This window comes from Lampetra fluviatilis, chromosome 73 (assembly GCF_964198595.1).
Source record: "Lampetra fluviatilis chromosome 73, kcLamFluv1.1, whole genome shotgun sequence".
Lineage (NCBI taxonomy): Eukaryota > Metazoa > Chordata > Hyperoartia > Petromyzontiformes > Petromyzontidae > Lampetra > Lampetra fluviatilis.
The window spans coordinates 586,298-606,354 of record NC_136347.1 but is presented as its reverse complement, the minus strand read 5'-3'; the positions used below and the strand labels follow the sequence as shown (position 1 = coordinate 606,354).

Below are 20,057 nucleotides of genomic sequence, written 5' to 3'. Positions count from 1 at the left end.
CCTCATCATCATCATCACGGTGGCTAGGAGATGTTAACTACCTAGCCTGGTATACAGGAGGTCGTGGGTTCGATCCCGACCCTGACGCCTGCTGTGTATCTGGAGTTTGCGTGTCTCTCTCTCTCATCATCATCACGGTGGCTAGGAGATGTTAACTACCTCGCCTGGTATACAAGAGGTCGTGGGTTTGATCCCGACCCTGACGCCTGCTGTATGTTTGGAGTTTGCGTGTCTCTCTCTCTGCCCGTGGTCGTGTGGATTTTTCTCCAGGTCCTCCGTTTTTTTTCTCAACACTTAGAAACGTACTCTTTTAGAGTATTTGGCTGCCATAAATTTCCATGTGACGACGATGAGCCACTTGGTTGAGATTTCGTTGTGTTGATCGCCAGGTCGCTTCTGAAAAATAGCCTATAGAGTTCAGTTGGGGCCTTGCCTGGGAAAATAGAAATAGTTTTGTAAAGTTTTAACTTTTTAGTTTAGTTCCCCTGTTGGGCAATCACGAGAATTGGATCGCCGCAACGGTGAGAGCCGAGTGAAGGTTTTGTTGTTGCTAGCTTTATATATTTATTTATTTTGCCGAGGGAATTAAAACCGAGAGCCCCCCCCCCATTCTCTTGGCACGAGGAGGAATTTGGTTCTCTCACTCTCCCTCCCTCTGTCTCTCCCCCCCCCCGTCTGTCCTTTCTTATTTCAGTGAAGCCGATGTCGCCGTAGCAACGGCTGCCATGGAGACACGAGCCGGCCCTTGTGAAGCGGAGACCCCGAGTGAGAGAAGGGGGCAGTGGCGTCGGCACTCCAGCGCACACCCACGGCCCCACGGCCCCACCGCCACCCACCCTCACGGGGATTTTCATGAATTGCGGAATTTTATGTGACACCCACTCCGCCCTGCCCCCCCAGGAGTTTCATATCAACAACAACAACGCCCCTCTGCCGGCGTGTCATCGTCTGTGTGCGCGGCATCGTCTGCGTGTCGTCTGTGTGTGCACATGTCGTTTGTGTTCGTGGCATCGTCTGCGTGTCGTCTGTGTGACGTCTGCGTGTCGTCCGTGTGTGTGGCATCGTCTGTGTGTCATCTGTGTGTGCGTGTCGTCTGTGTGTGGCATCGTCTGTGTGTCATCTGTGTGTGCGTGTCGTCGTCTCTATGTGTGTCATCGTCTGTGTGTGCGGATCGGTAGTGTAGTGTTCAACGCCGCTACGCTACAAACCTGGCAGAGGCCCGAGTTCGATTCCAGCTCACGGCCCTCTTCTAGGTCAACTCGGCCTCAAATGAGGACCCAGTGCGGTGCATAGTAAACATCGCCACTTTGGGAGACAAAGGCAGCCGGACGTGGTGCTGGCCACCCACCCCCTCGTGCACCATGCCGGCCTTCATAGGTGCTAATCCCTAACAGCGCTTGCCCCAACAGTCTGTAAAGGCTACACGGGGGATCTTTGCATTTGCCTGTAGACGGTGCTGGCCACTCATCTCCCTGTGTGCCACAGTGCCGGCTTTCATAGGCGCTGCTACTCGCGAACAGCACTTGCCCCAACAGCCTGTTAAGGATATTTGCATAGCCTGGTATGGGGAGCGGTGGCGCAGTGGTTAGTACACTGCACTACGAATCCAGTGATTCCCACTCACTGCCACCAAAACACCGGCGATGATTACCTGAAACGGTCCTGTGCCCTCCCGCCAGGTCAACTCGGCCATGAATGAGTAGCTGGTGCCGTGTGTAACCTTTGTCACTCTCCGACAAGCAACTTGCCCCAGCAGCCTGTGGAAGGCTACATAGTGGGGGAACTTTGCCTTTTGTATTGCGTGAGCTCACACCAAAGACGAGGCGCCTTGGTCATTAACACCGCTGCCCACGTTGTCCAATAGAGCTTGGGTTTCAGGATATTCTTTGCAGCGGTAATCGCGATTGCCGTGGTTAGCGCACTGTGCTGCCAACCCGGCAAAACCCGAGTTCGATGCCTGGCCACGGCCGGCGTCACCGGCGAGGTACATCTCAGCGTTCACACCCCGAGAGATTCCACGGCTTCCACGCCACGACCCATTGCTTGCACCTCGGTGCCAAAAAATAATAATTGTTGATTGGAGTTTCGAATTGTTGCGTATGGGGTGAATCGCTAGAGTTCTCACTCTCGCTCTCCCTCTCTCCTCCTCTCGTTCTCCCTCACTCTCCCTTTCACACCCCCCCACCTCTCCCCTTCACTCTCCCTCTTCGCTCTCCCCCACTCTCCCCTGCTCTCTCTCCCGCGTCGCTCGCTCGCTCCCTCCTGGGCTCCCAGCCAAGAAGAAGCGCTTTCTCTCGTTCAAGCGCCTCTTCCGAGGGAGCGGTGCCTCCCGGGACGATGCCTCCCACGATGAGGCCGCGGCGCCGGCGTCCTCCTCCTCGTCATCCGCCGTGGCGTCTCAGCTCCGCCGGCTCAAGAAGAAGCACAGGGCGGGTGACGCGGCGCTACCGCCACGGTCGGCCTCCGCCTCTGCGGCCGCCGGAGACGCGAGGCTCCGTCCGAGCCATTCGGCGGGCGATGTGAGCCACGCCGAGGTCCAGGAGCCCGGCTCGGTCGGCTCCGGAGACGCTTCGCACGTGGGGTCCGTCGCGCCTCCTCAGCCCTCCCACTCATCCCTCCCTCTCCTCCCTCTCCTCCCTCTACTCCCTCACTCCCTCTCCACCCTCCCTCTCCTCCCTCACTCCCTCCCCTCTCCTCTCCACCCTCCTCCACCCTCTCTCACTCCTTCTCCTCACTCTCCTCCCTCCCTCTCCTCCCTCACTCCCTCTCCTCACTCCCTCCCCTCTCCTTTCCACCCTCCTCCCTCTCACTCCCTCTCCTCACTCTCCTCCCTCCCTCTCCTCCCTCCCTCTCCTCACTCCCTCCCCTCTCCTCTCCACCCTCCTCCCTCTCACTCCCTCTCCTCACTCTCCTCCCTCACTTTCCTCCTTCACTCCCTCTCCTCACTCCCTCCTCTCTCCTGTCCACCCTCCCCTCCTCCCTCTCCTCTCCCTCCCCTCCTCTTCTCCCTCTGCTCTCCTCCCTCTCTTCTCCCTCTTCTCTCCTCCCTCTCCTCAACCCTCCCTCCTCCCCTCCTTCCCTCCCTCCCTCTCCTCCCTCCCTCCCTCCACCACCCAGCAACAAATTCGATCAAATCCTTCAGAATCTTTATCCTGGAGAAATCCGATGATCTACGAAGCTCTTTTTCACAAATGTCCATTCGTGGGCACGGGCCGGAAAGTGACGAGCAAATGTGCCGTTTGGTTGATTTAATCAGCATAAGTGGAGCAACGTCTGAAAGCGAGCGCCTGTTTGACACATTTTCCCCGCCGTTCCACTGGAGGTCACGACCGGCATCGTCTTCGCGCGTGCACACAGCAGCTCGGCTACTCGCGAGAGCGGCCGCTTCTGTTGATAAACCAGATCCGTCGGCAAAGATACTCGCCGCAGAGTGGCCGGCGGCGACAACTTTCCTAACCCCGACCCTCCTCCTCCCACTCCCTGCGCCCAGGTCTCCGAGTCTGGGCAGCCGCGCTCTGTCTCACGACAGCGTCTTCTTCTTCTTCGCAGACGCTTCTCCCGGCGGCAACCAGGACGGCGTCTACACTGGCTCGAGGACCACAGAGGTCTTGCTCGCTCTCACTCACTCTCACTCACTCACTCGCTCTCACTCGCTCGTTCTCACTTGCTCGCTCGCTCGCCCTCACTCACTCTCACTCGCTCGCTTGTTCTCACTCGCTCTCACTCACTCGCTCTCACTTGCTCGCTCTCACTCACTCACTCGCTCGTTCTCACTCGCTCTCACTCACTCTCACTCGCTCGCTCTCACTCGCTCGCTCTCACTCACTCGCTCTCACTCGCTCTCACTCACTCGCTCTCACTCACTCGCTCGCTCTCACTCACTCTCACTCACTCTCGCTCCCACTCGCTCTCACTCACTCATTCTCACTCACTCGCTCGCTCTCACTCACTCACTCACTCACTCGCTCTCACTCGCTCGCTCACTCACTCGTTCACTCGCTCACTCGCTCATTCACACGCTTACACGCTCACTCACTCACACGCTCACTCACTCACTTAAACACGTTTGCTCAGTCACACGCTCACCCGCTCACTCGCTCACATGCTCCCTTACTCACAAGCTCTCACTTACTCGCTCACTCACTCAAACACGCTTGCTCACTCGCCTGCTCTCACTCGCTCACTCACTCACTTGCTCACACACTCGCTCACACACTCGCTCATCCATCCGCTCACTTGCTCACTCACCCGCTAACTCACACGCTCGCTCACTCACCCGCTCATTCACTCACACACCCGCTCGCTCGCTCACTCATGCATGCGCTCGCTCACTCGCTCGCTCTGTCACTTACTCGCTCACTCACACATACGCTCACTCTCCCGCTCGCTCACTCACCCGCTCACTCACTCATACACTCGCTCACTCACTCACGCATGCACTCGCTCGGTCACTTACTCGCTCGGTCACTTACTCGCTCGGTCACTTACTCGCTCACTCGCTCACTCGCTCACTCAAACACGTTCGCTCACTCACTCACTCGCTCACTCAAACACACTCACCCACACGCTCTCGCTCACTCACACGCTCACACTCACTCACTCTCAATCGTGCTATCACTCACGTCGTCACTCAAACTCGCTCACTTACTCGCTCACATGCTCACTCGCTCACTCACCGACTCCCTCACTCACTCGCTCACTCAAATAACAACAACGACAACCGCCATTCGCCACTAAGTGGCGGTGACGTCACCACGACGCTTGTGCCAGGCCATGTGCACCTTGAGGCCACGTGAAGTGTCGAACGCCTGCTGGCAGGAGGTCACGGGGCAGACCCAGGTGCCACGGGTCGACTGACTGAGATGACCGAGATGAGTGGCTGATGCACCACCTGTGCCCCCTACTGTGTCAACTTGCTGTGCTTTAGCCACTTGGCGCTCCGCTCGTTATTGTGAGCGTCGCTCTTCCGCCCTCTGTTGTTGTTGGAGGGCGACTGTCTCCAACTGTCCAGTAGCGTCCTTCACGAGCCTCCTCCACTGAGGCCGATCTTGACACCGCTGGTACCAGTCATCGGCAAGTCCACTCAGCTCCACTTCCTTCTGTACCACATCACTCCATCTCTTCCCCTTTAGCCCCCTCTATCCGGCCGAACAAAAGCTGTTTAGGCATGCGGTGGCTGGGCATGCGGGCTACATGACCCAGCCAATGCAGCCTTGCCCGCCGGAGCTCACCGATGGGACTTTGCCCAGATCTTTCAAGGATTTGTGAGCTCCTCGCACAATCCAGCCTGGTTAAACCCAGGATGGATCGTAGGCAGGCCAGCCTAAATGTTTCTAACCGGCGAAGATGCTCCATTAGGGGGGTCCACGTTTCGCAAGCGTAGAGAAGGGAGGGAATGACCGTGGCCGAGAAGACCTAAAGCTTCGTGTGGAGCGACAGACCAGGTAGCTTCCACACAGTGTTAGGCTACCAATGAAAAGATATTGCCGCTCAACTGATTCGGAGTGGGACCTCTGCTGTTAAACCGGAGCCGGTCATGAGCACACTGCCCAGGTATGGGAAACTCTTCACTCTCCACAACTGCCCCATCACCGATTGGGAGTTGTGGGGGTGGAGTGCCCGATGGTACAAAATACCCAGGCAGGTGCTTAATTTTGGTGGGGCTGATGGTAAGGCCCCACCTCTTAGTGGCACGCTCCAGTTTCAGCAGCAGCGTCTCCAACTCCTCCTCTGAATGAGCAGCAATTACCAAATCATTGGTATACATAACGTGGTTGACCAATAGGGAGCCATCCCTTGACCGCACCCGGGCATCGATCAGCCTCCCATTATATCTGTACCAGATGGAAATTCCTCCGGTACAGCTACTGAAGGCTTCACGAACTATGTGGTCGAATAGATGTAAAATAATGTTGGAGCCAGAGGAGACATCCCTGTCGCACCCCAAGGTGTACAGGGAATGGTTCTGACTCCCGGCCACGTAGCTTTACCCGGGCCCGCTCACCATCATGAAGGTCCTTAACGATCGTGAGCAGAGGGTCAGTGACTCCGAAAGCACGAAGAACAACCCAGAGCCCAGGCCTACTGATAGTATCATAGGCCTTGACCAGGTCAATAAAGCAGAGATGTCGGTCTTGTTGGAATTCCCTACACCTCTGCTGTAGCAGAAGGACAGAAAATATGGTATCTGTGCAGGACCGCCCTTTCCTGAAACCGCATTGGGGCTCCGCAAGCCTCTCCTCAGCGTGCCTAGCAAGGCGATGTTGAATAATCCTTGCCAGAACCTCGCTCAAACACGCTCGCTCACTCATGCCCTCGCTCACTCACACGTCCTTGCTCACTCACACGCTCACACTCACTCACTCGCTCTCACTCAATGCTGTCACTCAAACATGCTCGCTCACTCACACACTCGCTCACTCACTCACACACTCACTCACTGACACGCTCACACTCACTCACTCACATGCTCTCACTCACGCTCTCACTCACGCTGTCACTCAAACACGCTCGCTCATTCACCCGCTCGCTCACTGACTCACTCGCTCACTGACTCACTCGCTCACTCAAATACGCTCACTCAAACACGCTCACTCATACGCTTACTCATACGCTCACTCATACGCTCGCACTCACTCACATGCTCGCACTCACTCGCTCACATTCACTCGCTCACACGCTTTCACTCACATGCTCTCACTCACTCACATGCTCTCACTCACTCACATGCTCACTCACTAACATGCTCACTCACTCACACACTCTCACTCACGCTTTCACTCAAACATGCTCGCTCACTCACTCATTCACTGGCTCGCTCGCTCATTCACCCACTCACTCGCTCTGTCACTTGCTCACTCACTCACTCGCTCACATGCTGTCACTTATTCACCCACTCACTCGCTCACTCACCCGCTCTCACTCACTCACATGCTCTCACTCGTGCTCTTGCTCAAACACGCTCGCTTGCTCGCTCACCCTGCTCACCCGCTCGCTCACTAGCTCATTGACTCGCTCGCTTGCTCACTCACTCACCCACTCTCACTCACTCACATGCTCACTCACTCGCTCACTCACCCGCTCTCACTCACTCACATGCTCTCGCTCATGCTCTCGATTAAAAACGTGCTCACTCATTCACCCGCTCGCTCACTGAATCCCTCACTCCCTCACTCAAACGTGGTCACTCAAATACGCTCACTCAAACACGCTCACTCGCTCTCACTCGTATGCTCACACTCACGCACATGCTTTCACTCACACCCTCACTTACTGACACACTGTCACTCACACCCCTCTCACGCACATGCTCACACTCACTCACACACTCTCACTCACACTTTCACTCAAACATGCTCGCAGGGTCACTCACTAAATCATTGACTGACTCGCTCACACGCTGTCACTCATTCACCCACTCGCTCACTCACCTGCTCTCACTCACACGCTCTCACTCAAACATGCTTACTCACTCGCTCACACACTCTCACTCATGCTCTCACTCAAACACGCTCGCTCACTCACGAGCTCACACACTCTCATGCGTTCTCTCTCGCTCGCTCACTCACTCGCATGTTCTCATGTTCTCACTCAGTCACTAACTCGCTCACTGTGCGTGTGCGTGCTCTGCTGCCCCTCCGTGTTGCTCGACACGAAACAGACTCCGCGCGTGGGCGGCCCCCCCGCGGCGCCGGCTCTGGCCCACCTCCTGCTGGACAGCAGCGCCGCGCGCCACAAGATGGCCGTGCGTCCACGCAACCAGAGGGCGTCCTCCAAGCACCGCGTGGCTGCACGGGTGAGCGGGGGGGGGGGGGGGCCCTGAACAACGCTCGCCGCTGCTGGGAACGACATTTGTGAGTGGCGCTCGCGGGTGGCGCTCGTGACGCTCGTGAGTGACGCTGGTGAGTGACACTCATCAGCGGTACTCGACGGTGCTGTGAGCGACGCGCGGACCTGGCTTGGAATGCAGGCAGCTACCAGCAGGAGTTCTCCTGCCCCAGACATGACGGGATGGCGGCGACGATGACGATGATTCATTTGCGTCGCCAGAATTTGCCCAAGAGCTCCGATCGAGGCTTCAGCGAGATGGAGGATGAGGAGGTGTTCCAGCTGGTCAGCACTCCCGTGATGAGACCCACGGATTCCAAGGCCACGTCGGCAGCCTCCGCCCAGAGAGGTTTGTGAGGATGTCTCCCTGTGAGCCTGCGCGGCCAAACCAATCGCATCCCGACGGCGGTGCTGGCGGTGCTGGCGGTGCTGGTGGTGGTGGTTGTGTCCACTGCCGCCATGGCGTAGTGGTCTGAATGATTGTTATTTTACTTGACCAGGATAGGCCACACTGAGCTGTGTAGCTCTCTTAAAAAAGCCGCAAATGATAGCTCAACAAAGTGGCTCATCATGACGTGGAAATTCATAGCAGCCAAATACTTGAAGCGCATGATGTTGATTCGAAGTGTGGAAGGAAATACCTGAGGACCCGGAGAAAAATCCACATAACCATGGGGACAGAGACACGCAAACTCCAAATACATGACCCACGACATCCTGCATACCATGCAAGGGAGTTAACATCTCATAGCTACCGCTGCACCCTTCTAAATCCACACATCATCATTATCATCGTCGTTGCCTTGTCCTGTGCCCTTCCAGTTGGCCGGGGTCTGGCAGCGACATCCCTGGCCACCGCCACGACACCGCTGGACGTGGGCGGGGAAGCGGTGGCCGCGTCGCTTGCGTTGAGCCACGCGCCTTCGGACAAACCCGGTGAGCCTCTGCTTCCAACCGCAGCTCGCCTCGTTCCAGGCACCGCCAAACACGCGATGCCGATAGCATAATCGGGTGAAGTGGGTTGACTGACTGAGACGGCTGGCCCAGATGCATACCTGCTGTGCCCCCACCCCCTACTGCGCCAACTCACTCTCAGGGTCTCACTCTGGCACTCACTCACTGTCTCACTTAGCCTCACTCTCACTCACTTTCACAACAACCGCCATTCGCCACTGGTGACGTCACCTCGGCACTTGTGCCAGGCTATGTGCACATTAAGACCTCGGTGCCATGGGTCGACCGACTGAGATGGCTGCCGTTGGAACACCTGTGCCGCCTACTGCACAAACTCGCTGTGTTTTTTCCGCCCGGTGCTCTGCCCGTTTTTGTGAGTGTCGCCCCTCTGCCCTCCACTATTGTTGCTGGAGGGCGACTGCCTCCAACTGCCCAGTAACGTCCCTTCACGAGCCTCCTCCTCCCTCCTCCACAGAGGCCGATCTTGACACCGCTGCTGTCAAACCGACACACCCGCACGTCCGTTAATCTTATACACACAGTCTCATGGGCAGTAAAAACACACGGTTAATTAAGATCGGACGCGGGGTCCGGGCGAACCGTGTTTGCTATTTGTCGAGTCAATACAACACACGGTGGTGTCGTGCGCCTATCTCAGAGAGCGTTCACCTGTTTAAATACAGCGCCTAGAATGGACTCCCATGCTGCTAATACCCCACCACTGCTGCTACGCACGACGCCTTTACGCAGACAACGGGACAGAATGTGGCGCAACGCACGTATTCTTCAGGGCATTCCCGAGTTGATTTGTCTTGTGCCATGAAATGGGACCTTTTTGCCAGTATCAAAGCATGAAAAAATAAGAATCGGTTTTACCCTTTCTGGCAATAGCACCTGTTTTATTGCTGGCCACAAAGAAGGCTCTGGTGTAGGCCAATCAGACAGTGCATTTATTATCACAGCATGTCTGTTTGCATGCTCACCACAAGTACGTGTGGTTGATGCAGACATGATTCCTTGCAAAAGGTTTCTCCTTGGTGTTTGAACATCTCAACAACTGTTTTATTGCCAGAAAGGGGCCACATGTATTCTTATTTTTTCATACTTGTTGTGCCACGTGAATGTTGAACTTCTTTCACCACCATATGCAGCCAACCGTGCAAATCGGTTGTCTGTGAAAGTACACTGGACATGTGTGAAAAATCGCTTCATAGCTCATCGGATTCCTCCTGCAGTATAAATAAACATTCTGACTTTGATGGTCCTGAGTATCCGGTTACCCCGGCTATCTGACCATCGGTCATATCGACACACTCCATTTAACAAAGGTGCTGTGGGGAAATAAAAGCAGTCTATGGCTGCATCACCGATCTTGCCAATATTAGCCAATCAAATGAAGGGGGGGGGGGCGTGTTACATCATAACTTGATCCATGGATCGATTTCCAATAAATCGACACGGTGATTAATGCGCAAATTACGATTCTTTTTTTGACATTTGTTTATTGTGAATCGATTGAGCGGAATCGATCACAATTAACCTCCATTAACGATCCACAGTGACGACATGTGGGCAAAGACACGACCTCTTCGGCTAAAGCGACGCCCACTTTGTTCCATATATGGTGGGCAAATCTCTGAGCGGCGATTTTGTCGTAATTACATTGCCCTTCGCAATGACACTGTTAAGGGGCCGTCCATAAATGACGTCACGCACCTGGGGGGGGGGGGGATGGTCAGACATTTGTGACGATGTGACGTCACATCAAAATGCGCAACTTTAAATAAATATATACAACACGTTCTACTTAACTAAATATACTTTTTAATAAATGTTTTCTCCTACAACATCAGAGTGCAGCGCCACATTAAATACGCACTACAATGACAATAGTTTAAAGCGATTTGAAGCATGTTTTTTTTGGGGGGGGGGAGGGGGGCAGAGCTTTGTCACGTCATATTTGAGGGGGGTTTGACTTTTTGTGACGCCGTGTGACGAGGGGGGTGGGTGGTCAAAAATCGTCCAAAATCGCGTGACGTCATTTATGGACGGCCCCTTACAGGGCGCTTCACGAGGAAGCACAACATCACGTGAATGAATGTAAGTTACATGGAGCAATAAGCCTACACATTCGTTAAAAGTAAAAAAAAGATATAAACGAAGTTATAACATTAATCTTCAGCATTAGGTTGTGAACACCTCAACGCCTTCTTAGTCAGTTTGGTCTTCGTGGTGCGAAATGTCAACTGGCAGCGCTGCACCTTGAACACCCTACAAGGGAGATCCGTGATTCGTGAGCGGCAGCAGCAAAGACAAAAGCACTCATTTACCAGAAGTCCTAGGACTCTTTCGAGGGGGATCCGGCTACATTTGGTTTTAAAAACCAGGTAAGATGCTATCAACCAATTAATTGTGAGTTGTTTATGCATACGGGAGGGAAACCGGAGTATCCGGAGAAAACCCACACGTGCGAGGGAGCAACACTCTATCCCGTAATAAATAGAGCAGATGGAGATTACTCCACGCACTTTGCTGCTCTACCGCCCTCTCCTAACAGAGCCAGGTGTATGGCTGCTTGGCACCGACCCACGGGTAGAAGGGAGTGAGATGGAACAGATGGAGATTAGTCCACCCCCGGGTAGAAGGGAGCGAGATGGAAAAGATGGAGATTAGTCCACCCATGGGTAGAAGGGAGTGAGATGGAACAGATGGAGATTAGTCCACACACTCTGCTGCTGTTTATCGCCTTCTGGCAGAGGCAGGGGTACGGCTCCTCGACGCCCACAGGAAACAAGTTTTGCACCAACCGTTTCTTCCTCCACGGCGCTGGTTTACAAGCCACGTGCAGCGTTGTGGCCACCACCACCACCACCGCGGCCGCTCTGGCTCCTGATGGCTCGTACTTTCGGTGCGTGCACTCTCTCTCTCCGTGTTTCCCCGACTCCAAATTTGACAGCCGCGCTGCCTCGTTCCACTCGGATGGGGATCCAACCTTCGCTACCGCCCTCTGCAGCCGCGGCCGCCGCTGCTGCCTCCTCGGGACCCTCCAACCTGCGAGAAACCAAAGAGGCGTCAGCGGCAGAAGCAGCTGTGGCGGTGGTTTACGACGAGGTGAAGCTGGTGCCAGTGTCCCGTGTGGACGTACCGCACACGGCCATCTTGGTGACGGACTCGCAGCTGAGGAGCGAGAGGGAGGCGGCGGAGGCCTCTGTCCGGCAACAGGAGGAGAGGAGAGGGCGCGGCGGCGGTGGTGGTAGCAGCGGTGGTGGTGGTCATGGAGGTGGTGGTCATGGAGATGGTGGTGGTCATATTAGTGACGTTGGAGGTGGTGGCAGTGCTGGTGGTGCTGGCGGTGGTGGCAACGGTGAGGTGAGACGAGGCATCGGCAAAGAGCAGGAGGCGAGGAGAGTGAAACTGTCGACTCCGGGAGGAGACATTGTTCCCAGTAAGTTTGGTATGAAGCTATTTTTTCAAATCGTTGTTTTATTGAGAGGTTAACTCACAACACCACCTATGTAAGGTATATATGGTGCTACGGTGGCTGAAAAGTGTTAACTACCTCACTTGGTATACAGGATGTCGTGGGTCCGATCCCGACCCTGACACCTGCTGTATATTTGGAGTTTGCATGTTTATCTCCCCGTGACCGTGTGGATTTTTCTCCGTGTCCTACTTCTTTTTTCCTCCACATTTAGAAACGCGCATTTATAATATTTGACTGCGATAAATGTCCACTTGATAAGCTGCTGCGTTGAGCTTTCGTTTGTGATAGCCAGGTCACTTCTGAAAAAGAGCTACTCGGCTAAGTGTGGGCACGTAGGTATAAAATAAAATACCTACGTATTTTATACCTACGTGACTTTACCGAACGAACCAAGGAGCATAGATTCCTGCAGTCACAAAAGCTTAAAATAAAAGAAAACTAGTTATAGTAATTTATTATATTATAGGCACCGCTTTGTGGGAAGTCAGCAGTGGTTGTTGTGCGGCAGAGTTCTTGGTGTGCAGCAGAGATGAGCAGCAGAGGGCGCTTGAGGCAACTTTCCACTCTTGTGCCGTTTTGTCGGATTCAGCGAAACACAAATTTACACCGTCAAGCACTCTGTTGGCATTAAGGCATTATAGCAGCAACTATTGCCCAGCCTCACCCCCCCCCCACAAAGGCTGTTCGTGTATTGTCGGTGGCTATAATAGTCAAATTGAGAATAAACTTTATACTCGCATTGGGTACACAGTTAGCCGATGTACAGTTGAGGTAAAGTGTGGGTACTGCCACCTCTTTAACTGCCTGGCCAGCGTGGCATAGTCGGTAACAACGTCGTTTATCCTCTGTGAAGCTGCAGGTTAGTGCTGGATGCAACCGCATTTGCAAATGTGATCTGTAACGTTGATCCTTGCCCGTGTTGTATCGAGTTACAGTGAGGGAAAAAAGTATTTGATCCCCTGCTGATTTTGTACGTTTGCCCACTGACAAAGAAATTATCAGTCTATAATTTTAATGGTAGGTTCATTTGAACAGTGAGAGACAGAATAACAACAAAAAAATCCAGAAAAACGCATGTCAAAAATGTTATAAATTGATTTGCATTTTAATGAGGGAAATAAGTATTTGACCCCCTCTCAATCAGAAGGATTTCTGGCTCCCAGGTGTATTTTATACAGGTAACGAGCTGTGATTAGGAGCACACTCTTAAAGGGAGTGCTCCTAATCTCAGCTTGTTACCTGTATAAAATACACCTGTTCACAGAAGCAATCAATCAGATTCCAAACTCTCCACCATGGCCAAGAACAAAGAGCTCTCCAAGGATGTCAGGGACAAGATTGTAGACCTGCACAAGGCTGGAATGGGCTACAAGACCATCGCCAAGCAGCTTGGTGAGAAGGTGACAACAGTTGGTGCGATTATTCGCAAATGGAAGAAACACAAAAGAACTGTCAATCTCCCTCGGCCTGGGGCTCCATGCAAGATCTCACCTCGTGGAGTTGCAATGATCATGAGAACGGTGAGGAATCAGCCCAGAACTACACGGGAGGATCTTGTCAATGATCTCAAGGCAGCTGGGACCATAGTCACCAAGAAAACAGATGGTAACACACTACGCCGTGAAGGACTGAAATCCTGCAGCGCCCGCAAGGTCCCCCTGCTCAAGAAAGCACATATACATGCCCGTCTGAAGTTTGCCAATGAACATCTGAATGAATCAGAGGACAACTGGGTAAAAGTGTTGTGGTCAGATGAGACCAAAATGGAACTCTTTGGCATCGACTCAACTCGCCGTGTTTGGAGGAGGAGGAATGCTGCTTATGACCCCAAGAACACCATCCCCACCGTCAAACATGGAGGTGGAAACATTATGCTTTGGGGGTGTTTTTCTGCTAAGGGGACAGGACAACTTCACCGCATCAAAGGGACGATGGACGGGGCCATGTACCGTCAAATCTTGGGTGAGAACCTCCTTCCCTCAGCCAAGGCATTGAAAATGGGTCGTGGATGGGTATTCCAGCATGACAATGACCCAAAACATATGGCCAAGGCAACAAAGGGAGTGGCTCAAGAAGAAGCACATTAAGGTCCTGGAGTTGCCAAACGTCAGCCTCGTAACCTTAATGACTTGGAGAAGATCTGCAAAGAGGAGTGGGACAAAATCCCTTCTGAGATGTGCGCAAACCTGGTGGCCAACTACAAGAAACGTCTGACCTCTGTGATTGCCAACAAGGGTTTTGCCACCAAGTACTAAGTTATGTTTTGCAGAGGGGTCAAATACGTATTTCCCTCATTAAAATACAAATCAATTCATAACATTTTTGACATGCGCTTTTCTGGATTTTGTTGTTGTTATTCTGTCTCTCACCGTTCAAATAAACCTACCATTAAAATTATAGATTGATCATTTCTTTGTCAGTGGGCAAACATACAAAATCAGCAGGGGATCAAATACTTTTTTCCCTCACTGTACATTTTAATGTACAATTTTATTGAGGGGCTACTGTGTGTTGTATTGCTGTGGTCTGCGAAAGAACTTCTATATACATGCAATGTAAACTTATTTACTTAATCTATTTTACGTATTATTTATTTTTCCTGACCCACCTCTTTATATGTCAAACTTTCACACCGTACATAGTCAACCGTGCTAATCATCCTACACAGATATCCTACTGGACATCGTAGCTCATCGGATCAGCAGTGTCCTGAGCAGGCAACGACCACACCCCATACCGTTTTGGCACCACTGCCACCACTGCCCCCATACTTCCCCTGTACTTGACCTGCTGCGTGACCCCTCGCCTCCAGACGGCCGCCGCCCCCCCGCCGCCGCCGTCACCGCCGCTCCGAGCACACGCACGCCGAGGAGCGCGAGACGGCAGGAGCACGAGACGACGACGATGAGGAGGAACGACGCTGTGGTGACGTTCACGGGCAGCGGCCACACCATCGTCACGACGCCCGGGGGCCTCACCGTGATCCCCACGGGCCGCACCGCCGCCGCCATCGTCAAGAGCAGCAGCGAGGAGAACCTCCACAGGGGCCTCCGCTTCTCCCTGGCGGCCACGCCGCCGTCCGACTCCCCGATCCTACGGCACCCTCCGCTGCGCAAGGCCACCTCGGTGGGCGCCAAGTTCTCGGTCGCGTCGGCCTGGGACCGATCGTGGAGTTTGGATTTCGGAGCAGACGCCGGAGAGTCGCCGTGGGTGGGCAGCGACAAATCGCCGCCCTCGGGCGCGGAGGCGGCTCCCGGTGGATCGCGGCTGTCGGCTGGTGCCGGCGGGGTGCCGTCCTCGAGCGTGGATGTCGGCGAGGCACGGGCGGATAACGACAAGTCACCGGCCTCGGATCCACGCGTGGCTACCGTTGAGTCTCCGTCACCGAGTGGCGTTTGGTCATCGTTCTCAGATTTTGATGCCGACGCTGGAAAGTCGCCATCGTCGTGGGCGCCTGCGAGGAAGTCCGAGGCGGTGGCGCCGACAATGGTCGTCGCTCGAACGCCACGGGCCGGCAAGGACAAGCGCGCCACCTGGCCCAAATCAGACGCCAGCTTTGCCGCGGCCGTCGGGAGCGTCGGGCGGCAGGAGTCGGGGAAGACGAGGGCGGGGGAATCTCAGTCGATGTTGGGAGAGGGGCCGAAGCGCCGGTGCGAGTTTGGGAACGTGCAGATTGTCGAGTTTGGGGGGACGGAGGACGACGCGAACGGCGGGCGGACAACGACGACTTCCGTTGCCTTCGCCAAGCCGGGCGACGACGATGGCGAGGAGGAGGAGGAGGAGGGGGCAGCGGCGGTTGTGACGGCCGGAACAGCGGGAGAAGGGGCGTCACCGTTCGGTGTGCGCCTGCGCCGCACGTCCTACTCGCTCAAGTTCAATCAGGACCGCGTGGCGGAGGAGAGGAGGGTGCGCAAGCGGCACAGCACCGGCGGCGAGCAGCTCAGCGTGGCGGTGGTGGCGAAGGACGGCACGGAGGCCGCTCGGAAGGGCGGACCGCGGGTGGTGGGAAATTCGCCAACCGCGAGGACGCCGGGGAAATCCACGGTGCCCTCGGCCGGACGCGATGGGGTTCCGCTCACCGACAAGACCAGAGCGGCCGGGGGCGTGGCCAGAGCCGGGCTCGGCACCGTGGACAGGTCCCCGAAGGCCAGCGCGCTTCCCGCCCGCGAGGCCACGACTCTGTCACCGCTGTCACCGTCGTCACCGCCGCCACCGGAGCAGGAGGAGGAACGGGGGTTACAGCCCGTGGCGGCTTTGGTGGTAGCAAAGGCGAAGGCCGCCTCGCCGGATTTTTCGGCGATCGCTGAGAAAGCCGTGGGGGGCACGGCGAGGCGGGGCGAGGGGAGGGGGGCGCGAGGGGGGCCCGCAGAGAGCGCGGCGGCGGCGGGCGGCGGCGAGCACAAGTTGGACTCCCGCACGGGGAGCGCCGTTGCCGGTCAGTGCTGCTATGGCCTCGGTCCCACTCGGTTTCCCCCCTCACCCCCCCTTTCACGTTTTACCCTGGTTATGTGACCGGCATTGTGTCGTAAGGTGAACAATCCAGAGGGTGGATCTCACGGAGTTGGCCGTGAGAATTAACTTGCGTGAAAACTAGTTGTAACACTCGGCATCAGTGGTTTTTCTGAAGTAGTCGTTATAAGTTGATGGGCCAACGATAGTTCTTCTCTCTTTTAGATTAGATTATTTTTTTGTCTTTCCCCCCTCAACCGTATCTGGATTGCCCCGTCTGGCGTGGTGTCACGAATCCATCAGCAAATCTCCCAGAGCCGTCCATCATACAACGTATGAGGGAACGGTCCAAGGAAGTGGATATCGCACAACTACCTCTGAGATACAGCCTCGAAAACTATAAACTAAACAATTTTTTTTTATTTCACCACGTAAGGCCCCACTGAGGTACTGTGTCGCTCTTTTTCCGAAGCGACCTGGCTTATCGCAAGTGGTGGCTCGACGAAGTGGCTTATCATCGTGTGGAAATCTATCGCGGCAGCCAAATGATGTTGATTCTAAATGTGGAGGCGAAAACCAGAGAATGCGGAGAAACATCCATAATGGAGGAAAGGAAGAGCCAATGGGAGGAGGGGGGTGGAGCTGACAGGGGCAGGACCAATGTATGATGTATGTACAGTACGTATGTACGTATGTTGTATGTATTGTCGCACCGTACGTAGCCAACCGCGCTAGTCGGAGGTGCGGGGGGAAGGACAACAAACTAAACACGACAAGCAGTTCTAACGTAACGAGTTCTCAATGTAGATGATACACAGCTCCCAGTGGCTTCTTAATGTGGGAAGGAAGAGCGTTCCTGACGGCCGCGGAAGCGCGTCTGGAAGTGCCGCGCGATGATGCAGTGCCGGCCGTCTTTGTTTGCTGGTGAGACAATGGTAAGAGGGGTCGAGCTTACTGGGGTAGGGTGGGGGGGACTATGGTCGCGGTGACGCCGGCCGCCGTGACGACTGCCGCCCTGTCAACTCCCGCTCGTCTCTACCCGCGTCCCGTCAACCCGGCGCCTTCCTCTCCCCCCCTCTCCCTTTGTGCGTCACAGTTCCCGCTCCGGACCCCGCTGCCGCCGCTCCATCCACGCCCCTCCACATCCCTGCGCAGGAACCCACGTGGATCAAGCTCGCCCGGCGCAAACAGCGCGGCTTCGCCGAGCACCGCGACCAACAGCAGCCTCAGCAACAGCAGCAGAATCAGCAGCGGCAACAGCAACAGCAGCAGCAGCAAAATCAGCAACAGCAGCGGCAACAGCAGCAGCGGAATCAACAACAGCAGCGGCAGATTCAGCAACAGCAGCAGCAGAATCAGCAGCTGCAGCGGCAACAGCATCGGCAGCAGAATCCGCAGCTGCAGCGGCAACAGCAGCAGCAACAACAGCAGCAGCAACAACAGCAGCAGCAACAGCAGCAGTGGCAGCGCAGGGTAGGGCAAGAGCCGATGTCGGCGGCCGATGGAGAAGTGGAGTGGCGTCGGGCGCCGCCCGCTCATGCCTTCCTCGGCTCCCAGTCGAGGCCGAGCGGGGCAGGAGCAGCTCGCGGCGGTGGCCACCGGCGGCCGGCGGCGCCCTCCGGAACAGAGCGGTCGCCAGCGCCCAACGCTGCTGCTTCCGCTTCTCCTGCGGCACTAGCAGTGGTCGCTGGCGCCGCTAGCGCCGAGCCCACGTGGCTGGCGCTCGCCAAGAAGAAAGCTCAGGCCTGGAGCGACAGGCCTCAGGTGCTGACCTGAGTGGCTGACTTTACGATCGCGAGTGTTTGTTTTTTTAGTAGTTTTTATCGATGGTTTTTACCGTGAACGTTTTTTCTTTTTAAATGACGATCGGGTGAAGAGGAAGATGAGAAGGGGGAGGTGGAGGAGGAGGCGGTGGAGATGCCTGGCTCTGCGCGGTGGATTTAGCAACATGGGGAAAACAAACGCAATACTGCCCCGGAAAGGTATGGTTGCCACCTCTGAGGTGCACGAACCCGGGACGTCTCGCGGGGCGAATAAGGAGAGTATTTGGCGACAGCGGGAGGGGAGAACTGCACGTACAACTGGAGTGGGGCATTTTTGCTCAACTCACACAAAGCAACGTGGGAACTTGAATTGTCCCTGGGTAGACGTCCAGATTTCTCCGGCCCGCTATCTCAACGCGAGGGGGGGGTGCGGACATTCCCGGATAAACAGGAACAGGTGGCAGCACCACGGCTGAAGACGCGATGCACATCGGGCAAAGCCACCGATTGCAGGGCCCCACACTCTTCGCAGCTCGGCCCCTGCGGCCTATCGACTCCCGCCTGACTGACCCAGGGCCGACCAACCCTGGTCCGTGCAGCGACGCGGTGATTCCGTAATCTTAAAATCCGTTCGATTTGTGTTGTTTTTATTTTTGAACACTCGCATGCATGCGTACGACCGCGCGGGGGGGGCAATGTATTTGCATAGCTGTCAACCCGTACAGTGTCAGGTCCATACGGCGTACAGCCGCTTCAATACGGGCAACAAAAACATCGTCCATTTGTGTTTCTCCCTTGGATGACCGTTGAGATCTATAAGGGTACTGAGTGACCAATAAGGTCTGAATTGGTCTGTAATAAGGTAGGGCACTGATAAAGGGTTGACAGGTATGCACTTGTGTTCGATTCGCGGTGTATGCTGTGGGTCAACGTGAACCCTCTCCCTCCAGCCGCTAGAGGCGCTATATCCAACGCGGCGTTTAAAATAATTTAAATTGTGAATCAAATCGCGAACCCCCCTGGCTGGCATTGTGGTCACCTCGTGTTTATAGCCCTCAGTGCTGCACTCGGATTTGGAGTACTAGAAAAGATTGGGAAGGTATCTCTTGTTGTGCGATCATTGATGACTGCCTAGAGACCATCAGCCCCACTACATTTGAGAACCAGTTTAATTACACTTCACTCTGCAAGTCGCTTGGTAACCAGGCTGAGACTATCATCAACTCTCTCTTGAGCACTGGCGGAACCAGTGGGGGGGGGGGGGGGGGGGGTGGGGTGGCACGGATCATTGGGGTTTATTAGTAACTAGCTTTACTACCCGGCTTTGCCCGGGACTTAGATTCACCACGGCTGGCTGCCTTTGTCTCCCCAGTGACGATGTTCACACAGCACACCAGTTAATTGTTTGAGGCTGAGTCGACCTAGGGGAGGCCCAGGACCGGTTCAAATAATCGTGACCGGTGGTGGCCGTGAGTGGGAATCGAACTCGGTTCGCCGGGTTTGTAGCGCAGCGCACGAATCGCTACGCAGTCGCTGCCCCCACACACACAGGATAAAGACAAAGATCCCCCATGTAGCCT

The 20,057-nt window shown here is 55.1% G+C and overlaps 1 protein-coding gene across 1 annotated transcript in view; it reads left to right on the top strand.

Annotated features, from left to right (window-relative positions):
• Nucleotides 1-19,725, top strand: part of LOC144953259 (uncharacterized) — a 28,480-nt gene extending 8,755 nt beyond the window's left edge. Inside the window, exons 2-10 of the mRNA XM_078883831.1 lie at nucleotides 695-765; nucleotides 2,275-2,581; nucleotides 3,491-3,605; nucleotides 7,661-7,795; nucleotides 8,050-8,176; nucleotides 8,650-8,763; nucleotides 11,738-12,226; nucleotides 15,078-16,700; nucleotides 17,811-19,725. Of these exons, the coding sequence (XP_078739957.1) occupies nucleotides 726-765; nucleotides 2,275-2,581; nucleotides 3,491-3,605; nucleotides 7,661-7,795; nucleotides 8,050-8,176; nucleotides 8,650-8,763; nucleotides 11,738-12,226; nucleotides 15,078-16,700; nucleotides 17,811-18,490 (3,630 nt within the window). The 5' untranslated portion in view covers nucleotides 695-725 and the 3' untranslated portion in view covers nucleotides 18,491-19,725. The remainder of the gene's footprint in view (nucleotides 1-694; nucleotides 766-2,274; nucleotides 2,582-3,490; nucleotides 3,606-7,660; nucleotides 7,796-8,049; nucleotides 8,177-8,649; nucleotides 8,764-11,737; nucleotides 12,227-15,077; nucleotides 16,701-17,810) is intronic.
• Nucleotides 19,726-20,057: the final 332 nt, after the last annotated feature.